Raw genomic sequence first — 12,594 nt, forward strand, 5'->3', positions numbered from 1 at the left:
ATGAAAAGATTAATATAGTTTGCCAGTCCAAGAAGACACATAGGCTAGATTCGTTGCTATTGTAAAACTCACACCTGCCATTAATCTGGAATCTACAGATTCATGTCTTTGCAAATTAAGACATTTAATTTTGTTTAAATTAAAATTCCTGAGCCTAGGAATCTCAACACTGAGGCTTTCCAACTTAACCTAACCTATGTTTTCTGTAATCTTACAAAAAGCTTATAACCATTATCACAGACACTTCAGGATTCTAATTAGTTCTACCTGGTTCTCAGACCCCATTGTCTCAAACTTGGCTCCACTATGGAATACCTGGGGAGCCTGGACACGCATTCTTATACCTGAATGCCACTCTCAGCTTCTGAGGTGAAGCTTGGTGTCATAAATCCTAACAAGAGATTCTAAAGTGATGCCAGGCTTGAGAAACAGGGAAAGGCAGGGTATGTGATTATTCATTCATTCATTCACTTATTTTGAGATGACGTCTTGCTCTTCTGTGCAGGCTGGAGTGCAGTGGTGCAATCTTGGCTCACTGTAACCTCTGCCTCCCAGGTTCAAGTGATTTATGTCTCAGACTCCCAAGTAGCTGGAATTACAGGCACCCACCACCATGCTCAGCTAAATTTTTGTATGTTGGTAGAAATGAGGTTTTGCCATGTTGGCCAAGCTGGTCTCAAACTCCTGACCTCAAGAGATCTGCCTGCCTCAGCCTCCCAAAATGCTGGGATTACAGGTGTGAGCCACTGGGCTCGGCCCACTTAGACCCTTCCTCTCTCTCTGAGCACAAAGGTCACTTGTACACAACAGAGCTTAATAAATGCTAATTCAAATCTGGACAAGAGCAATATCACCTGATCTCTAAAATAACTGATAAGACTGAAAAGGTCAGATTTTCAACCTTTTTATGCTCCCACCTTTTTATTTGAGGAATTAAAAGTTTCTAAATAAGAATATATAGGAATAGCCACATACAGAATGCCAATTTCTTACCTTTATAAGACAGTCCTCTTCTTGAGATGATAGTAAAACATTCTCTGGCTTTAAGTCACGATGTATAATACCATTTTCATGAAGGTACTACACAGAAAGGCAGTCATGACCCTCAGATTCATGCAGTAGATACTTAAGTAGAATCAAAGTTACCAATACACACATCTCACAGCTGGCTGAAACCATAAGCCGTGATGCACACAACCATATTCTCCAAAATCATAGAAAACTGTTGGGGTAAAGTTTACAAATTTGTTTGAGAAGATCTTTAAAAAGTAGGGAAATGAAAAAAGGAACTTAGGACAATCAACCTTTCATTTCACTTTAAGATATAAATAACCCAGCCAGGTGCAGTGGCTTTTGCCTGTAATCCCAACACTTTGAGAGGCTAAGGCAGGCAGATCACAAGGTCAGGAGATTGAGACCATCCTGGCCAACATGTTGAAACTCTGTCTCTACTAAAAATACAAAAAAATCAGCTGGACATGGTTGTGCATGCCTGTAGTCCCAGCTAATCAGGAGGCTGAGGCAGGAGAATTGCTTGAACCCAGGAGGCGGAGATTACAGTGAGCAGAGATCGAACCACTACACTACAGCTTGGGTAGCAGTGTGAGACTCCGTCTCAAAAAAAAAAAAAAATTCAAATGGGTAATAGAAAATGTTTTGAGAACACACCAAATAAACATTAAAATTCCACCAAAATAATATATTTGATTACTGCAGTCCTGAGAAAATTTTTTTTCTTTTTGAGACAGAGTCTCTGTCACCAGGCGCCAGGCTGGAGTGCAGTGGCACGATCTCAGCTCACTGCAACCTCTGCCTCCCAGGTTCAAGCAATTCTCCTACCTCAGCTTCCCGAGTAGCTGGGACTATAGGCACGTGCCACCATGCCCAGCTAATTTTTGTATTTTTTAGTAGAGATGGGGTTTCACTATGTTGGCCAGGATGGTCTCAATCTCTTGACCTTGTGATCTGCCTGCCTCGGCCTCCCAAAGTGCTGGGATTACAGGTGTGAGCCACCGCACCCAGCCGAGAATATTTTTAAAGGGAATCTGTACAAATATGTATTTGTAAATTGTCTGTTTCTATATATGAGTTAACCTATTCCTCAATGCAAAGACTTTGTCTTTGAAAACTCTATTATCTGAAATAGCATATAAAAATGAACAAACACCAACATACTATGCCATATTTCTTTTTTTTTTTTCCTTGCAACAAGGTCTCACTCTGTCCCCCCCGGCTGAAGTGCAGTGGCATGATCTTAGCTCACTACAGCCTCAACCTCCCGGGCTCGAGTGATCCTCCTACCTCAGCCTCATGAGTGGCTAGGACCATAGGCACAGCGCATGCCACTTTAACCAGCTAATTTCTTTTTCTTTCTTTTTTTTGGTAGAGACAGGGTCTCACAATGTTGCCCACGCTGGTCTGGAACTCCTGGTCTCAAGTGACCTTCCCACCTCAGCCTCCCAAAGTGCTGAGATTACAGGCATCAGCCACCATGCCTGGCCATATTTTTTTAGGAAACAAAATTTTCACATATCCACAAACTCAATTCATGTTATTATTGGTTACTCAATATAAATAAACGGAATAAACCAATAAGGGAGCAATACACTGAGTAGGTGACAGCCACCATTAAAAAGGGCTTGCATTGTACCCCATAAACACACACACCTTTATGTACCCAAAAAAGTTAAAATTAAAATTTTTTTTAAAAAAGGCTTGTGGGAAGACATGGCGGCTCACGCCTGTAATCCCAGCACTTTGGGAGCCCAAGGCGGGCGGATCATTTGAGGTCAGGAGTTTGAGACCAGTCTGGGCAACATGGTGAAACTCCATCTCTATTAAAAATACAAAAATAGGCCGGGCGTGGCGGCTCAAGCCTGTAATCCCAGCACTTTGGAAGGCCGAGGCAAGAGATTGAGACCATCCTGGTCAACATGGTGAAACCCCGTCTCTACTAAAAATACAAAAAATTAGCTGGGCATGGTGGCACATGCCTGTAATCCCAGCTACTCAGGCGGCTGAGGCAGGAGAATTGCCTGAACCCAGGAGGCCGAGGTTGCGGTGAGCCGAGATCACGCCATTGCACTCCAGCCTGGGTAACAAGAGCAAAACTCCGTCTCAATAAAATAAAAAATAAATTAAAAATAAATAAAATTAGCCTGGTGTGGTGGCGAGCACCTGTAATCCCAGCTACTGGGTAGGCTGGGGCAGGAGAATCACTTGAATCCAGGAGTAGGTTGTAGTGAGCCGAAATCTCACCATTGCACTCCAGTCTGGTTGACAGAGTGAGACTGTCTCAAAAAAAAGACAGTCTCACTCTATCACCTAGGCTTGAGTGCAGTGGCATAACTGCGGCTCAGTGCAGCCTCAACCTCCTAGGCTCAAGCCATTCTCCTACCTCAGCCTCCAGAGTGGCTAAGACCACAGGTGCATGCCACCATGCCTGGCTATTTTTATTTTTTTGTAGAGATGGAGATCCCACTATATGACCCAGGTTGGATCGCAGTGGCCCGATCTTGGCTCACTGAAACCTCCACCTCCCAGGTTCAAGTGATTCTCCTGCCTCAGTCTCCCTAGTAGCTGGGATTACAAGCATGCACCACCTTTCCCAGCTAATTGCTGTATTTTTAATAGAGATGGTATTTCACCATGTTGGTCTCTTGATGTCATAATCCACCTGCCTCACCTCCAAAGTGCCGATATTACACACATGAGCCACCACGCCTGGCCAGTGAGAGCTTTTCATCTCAGTGAAAGGAGTAGGATGTTTTTGCTAAGAGAACAGTAAACACACATTCTCTCTTCTGAGTTTTAATCCATGGTCCCTAGATTTCTGCCTAACTCTGGAAGTAATTCACCTAAAAGAAATTCAGCTGTCAAAATCGAAGGCTTTTCTTACCTGAACCGCTAAGAGCATCTGGTAAAAATAGAGCTTGCAGGTAGCTTCTTTTAGGCGTTTATTCCCTACCACTTTGTCGAACAGCTCACCCCCTTCCATCCTGAAACACACAGGCAAAGCAAGGGGTTCATTCCTGGGGGGAAACACACTTGGACAGAAGATAATAAAACAAACTCATTAAGACAAGCAAATAGTTGACATTTTTATTAACTTTTATTCCATTTTTAAAACTAATGAGGTAATAAGCCTTATTCACAATCAGATGTTCCAGTTGGAAACTAATGATGAAAGGAGTGGGCATTGGAGGCACTTGGGGAACTTTAAAAAATCTGATTCAGGCCGGGAGCGGTGGCTCACACCTGTAAGCCCAGCAGTTAGGGAGGCCGAGGCGGGCAGATCCCGAGTTCAACAGATCGAGACCATCCTGGCCAACATGGTGAAACCCTGTCTCTACTAAAAATACAAAAAAATTAGCTGGACGTGATGGCGTGCACCTGCAGTCCCAGCTACTTGGGCGGCTGAGGCAGGAGAATTGCTTGAACCTGGGAGGTGGAAGTTGCAGTGAGCCATGGTCACACCACTGCACTCCAGCCTGGCGCTGGTGACAGAGTGAGACTCTGCCTCAAGAAAAAAAAAAAAAATCTGATTCAGTAGCTTGGAGGTGGGACCCAGGAGTCTGCTTTCCTTTTGAGACAGAGCCTGGATGTCACCCAGGCTGGAGTACAGTGGTTCAATCTTGGTTTACTGCAACCTCTGCTTCCCAGGTTGAAGTGACTCTCATGCCTTAGCCTCCAAAGTAGCTGGGATTATAGGCATGCACCACCATGCCCAGCTAATTTTTGTATTTTCTTTTTTTTTAGTAGAGACAAGGTTTTGCCATGTTGGCCAGGCTAGTCTCAAACTCCTGGCCTCAAGTGATCTGCCCACTTTGCCCTCCCAAAGTGCTGGGATTACAGGCATAAGCCTTCAAGCCCAGTCAGGAGTTTGCATTTTTATCACACACCACAGATGATTCTGATACTGATGTAGAAGAGCAAAAAGAAATTTACAAACAGACAACCAGGATCTGAACCCCAGCTCTACCACTTCCCAGTTTTTGGACTTTGGGCAAGCTATTCAACTTGTTTAATAGCTGAGCTTGTTTCTACCACTAAAAAATGGGGATGATACAATCTTCCTTGATGGTTGTTATAAAAGTTAAGCAATAATAGATGTAGGAAAAGCTCCTGGCACAGGTGTGTGGCAAGGTTATTCTATCTGTGATGCATTTTTTCTTTCTTTTAAAGTGGGGCTAAGCATAGTAACCCACCTATAACCTGTAAGTAATCTGCAGAACTGTTGTTAAGAATGAATCAACCGGCCGGGAATGGTGGCTCACGCCTGTAATCCTAGCACTTTGGGAGGCCGAGGTGGGTGGATCACCTGAGGTCAGGAGTTCAAGATCAGCATGGCCATCATGGTGAAACCCCATCTTGAAAAATAATAAATGAAAAGAATGAGTCAACCTATGTGAAGTACTTACAGAATTACTTAGATTACAATCAGTGCTTAATAAATATCAGCTACTATCTTGGCTCACCGCAACCTCCACCTCCTGGGTTCAAGTGATTTTCCTACCTCAGCCTCCCAAGTAGCTGGGATTTCAGGCACGCACCATCATGCCTGGCTAATTTTGTATTTTTAGTAGAGACAGGATTTCTCCATGTTGGTCAGGCTTGTCTCGACCCAGGCTCTCCAAGTGCTGTGATCAGGGCTGTTTACCATAAAATCTATTTTCTTTTTCTTATATTTTTTGAGACAGTCTTGCTCTGTCCATCGCAGCTTACTGCAACCTCTACCTCCCGGGTTCAACCGATTCTCCTGCCTCAGCCACCCAAAGAGCTGGAACTAAAGGCATGTCCCCCACACCTGGCCAACTTTTATATTTTTGGTAGAGATGGGGTTTTGCCATGTTAGCCAGGCATGTTTTGAACGCTTAGCCTCAAGGGAGCCACCCACCTCAGCCTCCCAAAGTGCTGGGATCACAGGTGTGAGCCACAGCAACGGGCCTGTTTTCTATACAGTCTTAATGATCACATTGCATAGATACCATTTGTCAGCCAGAAGCAAAACATTCTGTGCCTCCCACAACAGCTGCTCCCAGAAACACTTAATATTTATACAGGAGCAGACATCAAGACAGGCATCTTCCAGAAATGAGGCAGGAAGTCATTCTGATTATACTAAATAACATAAGACATTATCACCATTGAAATAAACTACCAAGACACAGAAAGATACTCAGATGCCACCATGCAACCTGGTCCTAGGTTGAAAGGACCTGGGTACAAAGGCCTACCCAGGCAGATATTTCAGAGTAGTCATTCCTCAGTATCCATGGGAGATTGATTCCAGGGGCCCCCTCAGATACCAAAATCCATGATCCTCAAGCCCCTTATGTTTGCATATAATCTATTTATATCATCTCATATACTTTTTTTTTTTTTGAGACAGAGTCTCATTCCTGTTGCCCAAGGTGGAGCACAGTGGCATGATCTTGGCTCATTACAGCCTCGACTTTCCAAGCACAGGTGATCCTCCCACTTCAGTCTCCTGAAACTGAGGTTACAGATGTGTGCCCAGCTCATTTTTTATGTTTTTTTTTTTTTTTGAGAGAGTTTCGCTGTTGTTACCCAGACTGGAGTGCAATGGCATGATCTCGGCTCACCGCAACCTCCGCCTTCTGGGTTCAAGCAATTCTCTTGCCTCAGCCTCCCGAGTAGCTGCGACTACAGGCGCGTACCACCATGCCCAGCTAATTTTTGTATTTTTAGTAGAGACGGGATTTCACCTTGTTGACCAGGATTGTCTCGATCTCTTGACCTTGTGATCCACCCACCTCGGCCTCCCAAAATGCTGGGATTATAGGCGTGAGCCACCAGACCCGGCCGGTTTTTTTTTTTTTTTTTTTGATAGAGATGGGATTTCAACATTATTACCCAGGCTGTCTCTTGTATATTTTATTTTCTTTATTTTTCGAGATGGAGTCTCGCTCTGTGGCCCAGGCTGGAGTATGGTGGCACAATCTCAGCTCACTGCAACCTCTGCCTCCCATGTTCAAGTGATTCTGCTTCAGCCTCCCAAGTAGCTGGGATCACAGACGTGCGCCACCACACCTGGATAGTTTTTGTATTTTTGGTAGAGATGAGGTTTTACCATGTTGGCAGGCTGATCTCAAACTCCTGACCTCAGGTGATTGCCCACCTCAGCTTCCCAAAGTGCTGGGATTACAGGCATGAGCCACTGCGCCCAGCCCTGCATACTTTATATAATCTCTAAACTACTTACAAAACCTAATACATTATAAATGTTATGTAAATAGTGGTTCTAATGTACTGTTGAGAAAATAATAAGAAAAATGTCTGTATAGACACAACCATCCATTTTATTTTTGTAAGTATTTTCTATCTGAGGTTGGCTGAATACAAGAATGTGGAAACCCACAGTTAATGGTGAGCTAATTATAACATGGTGAGTACACGTATGTGCCAGGTGCTGCTCTGCTGGGGGATTTCTTCCATCCCTCATAGCATTTAATTCTTTTTTTTTTTTTTTTTTTTTGAGACAGAGTCTTACTCTGTAGCCCAGGCTGGAGTACAATGGCGCAATCTCAGCTCACTGCAACCTCTGCCTCCCAGTTCAAGCAATTCTCCTGCCTCAGCATCTGGAGTAGCTGGGATTACAGGCATGCACCACCATGCCCAGCTAATTTTTGTATTTTTAGTAGAGACGGGGTTTCTCCGTTGGTCAGGCTGGTCTTGAACTCCTGACCACATGATCTGCCCACCTTGGCCTCCCAAAGTGCTGGGATTACATGCGTGAGCCACCGCACCCAGCCAGCATTTAATTCTCACAAGGACTCTGCAGGTGGGGGTACATTAAAATCCCCAATTAACACTAGGAAGATGAAACTCAGAGAGATGAAATAAACTCACCCATGGGTGGTCAGCTTGTCACCTGCAGGGTGGAATTCAAGCCCAGGTCACAGATCCAGGGCCTGGAATCCCATACCACCTACCTTTGGAAACATTGGAGAGTTTTTAGGATTAATATTACCCCCCATACACAGACTTTGTGGGCCCCACTACTACATACATATGTTGAGGTCCCCAGGATGAGAAAGGCAAGCCTACATTAGATTCTTTGGTGGCTTTATAAGCATTTGAAAGGGAACAAATTTTTAAAAAGTTTGCTACTTACAATTCCAAAACAAGATAATAATCTTCTGCATCAAAAAAGTTTTTAATCTTGATGATGCAAGGCTAAGAAGAGGGGGAGAAAAAAGGGAAAGTAGTGAGAAACTCCCAAGAGGAAAACCACAAGAGCTTAGAACATCTGCCCAGAGGAGCAGGGAGGCCAAGACCAGGCATTTGGCCCCCTGCCTCCAGAGGCTTGAAAGTTCAATCAGGGGAGAAGGTAGTAGCCAACTCCTCAGTGAGAGCATGCAAGAAGTTTTCCACCCTGCCATGATGGTGAGAGACTAGTTCATATTTCATATGCAAGGATTTTACCTAGGAATGAAGGCTGGGTCTCTTTGCAGTCTGCTTCCTCACTGCCCCAGAGCAAAGGTACTCAAGGACAGACTAAGGAACCCTGAGGGAGACTGACAAGTAGCATGAATAAAAGCGGTCAAGCAGGAGCCCAACCATGCTCCCAAACAAGGATTATTTAAGCTCTAGGCAAGAAACTCAGGCAACTAGACATCATGCGACAAGATCCTATCATTTTTCAAAGGAAGAGAAGAATTCTAATTTTATAAGAACTCTAAAACACACTTGGGGCGGAGGGTCCAAGAGACAGATAGACAGACACACACACACACACACACACACACACACACACCCCTATGGTGGACAGTCCATGTTCTCTGATCAATGCATGGTGCATGGAAAAACACTGACGGTAAGGGAGAAAGTACTGCACATTTTAAAATGCCTATATAATATCATGATTTTATACTTAGCACACCTATTGTGGTTTTTTAAAATTTTTTTTTTTTTTTTTTGAGACAGTCTCATTTTATTTTTTTGAGACAGAGTCTCACTTTGTCACTCAGGCTGAAGTGCAATGGCACGATCTCAGCTCACTGCAACCTCCGCCTCCTGGGTTCAAGCGATTCTCCTGCCTCAGCCTCTTGAGTAGCTGGGACTACAGGCATGCGCCACCATGCCCAGCTAATTTCAGTATGTTTAGTAGAGAGAGGGTTTTACCGTGTTGGCTAGGTTCATCTCCAACTCCTGGCCTCAAGTGATCCACCAGCCTCCCCTCCCACAGTGTTGGCATTTCAGGCATAAGCTACCATACCTATTGTTTTTATAATACAAAGGACAGTAGATAGTTAAGCATGGTGGGTAAATAAAAAATTTGGTGTGTATTCATCAGGGACATACACCCCAGCAGAGGACTGTAGCTGTATCAGAATTAAAGAGAAAAGAACCATCAGATTTTTTTGTTTTAGATTCAAGAGTATAATCTTCCTATAATGTATATTTCATCATATTAATCACTCATCACTCTATTAAGATCCTCCAGTGGAACCTTCCCGCAATGAATTGTTATATAGCAATGAATGAACGCCCAGTTTTTCCACCATAGATGGGTCTTAGAAGCACAATGTTGAATGAAAAAGGCAAGTCACAAAAGACTTTAAAGAGTATGATACAGTTTGAGCATCCCAAATACAAAAATACAAAATTTTTTTTGAGATGAAGTCTCACTGTGTTGCCCAGGCTGGAGTGTGGTGGCATGATCTTGACTCACTGCAACCTTTGCCCCCACCCCCCCAACCCCCAGGTTCAAGTGATTCTCCTGCCTCAGCCTCCCGAGTAGCTGAGATTATAGGTGTCTGCCACTGTGCCCAGCTAAGTTTTGCATTTTTAGCAGAGACAGGGTTTTACCATCTTGGCCAGGCTGGCTTTGAACTCCTGACCTCATGATCCACCCATCTCGGCCTCCCAAAGTTCTGGGATTACAGGCATGAGCCACCACGCCAGGCTCCATATCTTTTTGAGAGGTGACACAACACTCAAAGGAAATGCCCACTGGAGCATTTTGGATTTGAGATTTTTGGATTTGGAATGCTCAACCAGGAAGTACAATGCAAATATTCCGAAATCCAAAAAGATCCAAAATCCAAAAACCTCTGGTCCCAGACTTTTAGGATAAGGGGCACTCAATCTGTACCATTTTTATAAGGCTCAGAAACAAGCAGTAAAAACTGTATTATTTAGGGATACATGTATTTGTGGCTTTAAAAAAGCAAAGGACAGTACACATAGCATTCAAGATAGGCAGAATTACTTGAACCTCGGAGGCCGAGGCTGCAGTGAGCCAAGATCATGCCACTGCACTCTAGCCTGGGCAACAGAAGGAGATCTCTGTCCCAAAAAAAAGTAAATACACACATAGATAAATAAAGGAGAATAAGAAGAAAAGGCACACATAGAAAAGGAACAGGCAGAAGGAAAAATGGGAACTGCTTGGTTCTGGTTGCCTTCATAATGGGCAGTGTCAGTACCTATCTGAAAATCGGTGGGGTCTGGAGTTAACAGAGCATGAAGAGGTGCCTGAGAGTCAGAAGCAGTGTGAACTATCTCCTCTAGTGTCCACTATCTCCAGGGTCACTGGCTAGGGCTGTCACAGCTAAAAGTGTCTCTACCAGGAATCAGAAGCTACTAACCCACACCTTCCACTTAGGTCATACTGGGAAAGCAGTTCAGGGAATTAATGATGTCCCTGTCACTCCCCAAGTGTGCTGTCTGTGCTGAAACCTTTACGAGCAAGTCTCTAAATTCTCACACTGACCTTGTGACATAAATAGTCTCATTGTCTTCGTTGTATAGATGAGGAAACAGGGGCTCCAATAAGTAAAATGAACTTCTCATAAATGACTTCTCAGCTTCTTTAGTAGTACTGAGATGGGAACACAGGTCTGTCTCCACACTAGACTAAAGTCACATGAGGGAAGGGAAGGATACCTCTATCTGTGCTTACCACTTCCCTGGGTCCACAAGAGAGCCTGGCACTGTAAGTGTTTAAAAACTGACCACATCAATCTCTGACTCCAAAGCCCAGGCTCTCTTGGCCACTAGACTCTACTGATTGTCCCCATGCATCAAAATGCACTCATGGGCCCATGTTTATTTCCCAAGAGTTCCATGGGCCCTGGTAAACTGCAAATAAATACGTTTGGAAATCTTTTTTGGGTTTTGAATTCATCTCTATTGCAGTGGACACCAGATTTGTGTAAATGTTGTTTGAAGATCATCTGACATCAGAGAAAATTCCCTGAGCATTTGTGTTTATCTTAAGGGTAGGTTTGATGCAACTCTGCCCCAGAAAATTAGAGGGCTCCTCTCTCCCAGCAGGGTATGGTGGTATATTCCTATAGTCCCAGCTGCTCAGGAGGCTGAGGCATGAGGATCACTTGGGCTTAGCCGTTTGAGGCTGCAGTGAACTATGACTGTGCCACTGCACTGAAGGCTGAGTGACAGAGAGACTCTGTCTCTAAAAGAGAGAGAGAGACATGGTGAAACTCCGTCTCTACTAAAATACAAAAAATTAGCTGGGCATGGTGGCGCATGCCTGTAATCCCAGCTACTCAGGAGGCTGAGGCAGGAGAATTGCCTGAACCCAGGAGGCGGAGGTTGCGGTCAGCCAAGATCGCGCCATTGCACTCCAGCCTGGGTAACAAGAGCGAAACTCCATCTCAAAAAAAAAAAAAGAGAGAGAGAGAGAGAGACACAGTGAGAGTGAGTGGGAGAGAGAGGGAGAGAGAGAAAGAAGGAGAGAGAGGGGGAGAGAGAGAGAGAGAGAGTGTGTGAGTGTGTGTGTGTGTGTGTGTTAAAGAGAGACTCCCAATCTCTTGGAAAAGGACCTGGCAAATTCAGAGAGGAAGAAGAATTTGCAAAAGAAACAGAAGAAAGCCAAGCAGGAAGGTCAGCCACTCTGATTCTCCTGGGTTTTCAGGTTCACCCACTGAGTTCTAAAGGAACCTGTTGAAGTATCAACAACAGTAATTGCTCCTCAGTTTCTACTGACTTTTTTGAAGGATTTTGAGAGGTAGAACAGAGAAGAAGTCTTTTTGCTGTTTGGAGATTAAAAGCCAGAAAAAGATCATCATTAGCTAGATAGGAGAGAGGTCTTGCCTTGAGTTTAACGCCAGTGCCTAATGAGCTTATGCTTTCATGGGTACGCATGAATTAATGAAGAAAATGAAAGAACCAAAAAAAAAAAAAGACCAAGATAAGATCAGGCCCACTCTCTAATTTCTCTTCTCACTTTTTCCTTTTTGATATGGAGTCTCGTACTGTCGTCCAGGCTGTAGTGCAGTGGCACGATCTCGCCTCACTGCAATCTCTGCCTCCTGGGTTCAAGCAATTCTACTGCCTCAGCCTCCTGAGTAGCTGGGACTACAGGCAAGCACAACCACACCCAGCTAATTTTTTTGTATTTTTAGTAGAGATGGGGTTTCATTATGTTGGCCAGGATGGTCTTGATCTCCTGACCTCGTGATCTGCCCACCTCGGTTTCCCAAAGTGCTGAGTTACAGGCATGAGCCACCAAGCCCCACCAAGCCCAGCGTTTCTTCTCACTTTTTGAAAGTGAGACACATTTTTCATTGGGACAGAATCATCACTGCACAAAAAGGTAAGAAA

General features: G+C 44.2%; 1 protein-coding gene across 11 annotated transcripts in view; it reads right to left on the reverse strand.

Moving 5' to 3' along the window:
• CHEK2 (checkpoint kinase 2) overlaps window positions 1-12,594 on the reverse strand; it is a 50,799-nt gene that overhangs the window by 9,942 nt on the left and 28,263 nt on the right. For 9 of the 11 annotated variants that reach the window (XM_017978771.4, XM_078337181.1, XM_009008587.5 and 6 more), the window contains 3 exons: window positions 8,138-8,199; window positions 3,899-3,998; window positions 994-1,080 (listed from right to left, as the gene is read on the reverse strand). In XM_017978771.4, coding sequence (XP_017834260.1) covers window positions 994-1,080; window positions 3,899-3,998; window positions 8,138-8,199 — 249 coding nt within the window. The remainder of the gene's footprint in view (window positions 1-993; window positions 1,081-3,898; window positions 3,999-8,137; window positions 8,200-12,594) is intronic. The other 2 variants (XM_035268243.3, XM_035268251.3) reach the window with 1 other exon arrangement.

Source organism: Callithrix jacchus, chromosome 1 (genome assembly GCF_049354715.1).
Source record: "Callithrix jacchus isolate 240 chromosome 1, calJac240_pri, whole genome shotgun sequence".
Taxonomy (NCBI): domain Eukaryota; kingdom Metazoa; phylum Chordata; class Mammalia; order Primates; family Cebidae; genus Callithrix; species Callithrix jacchus.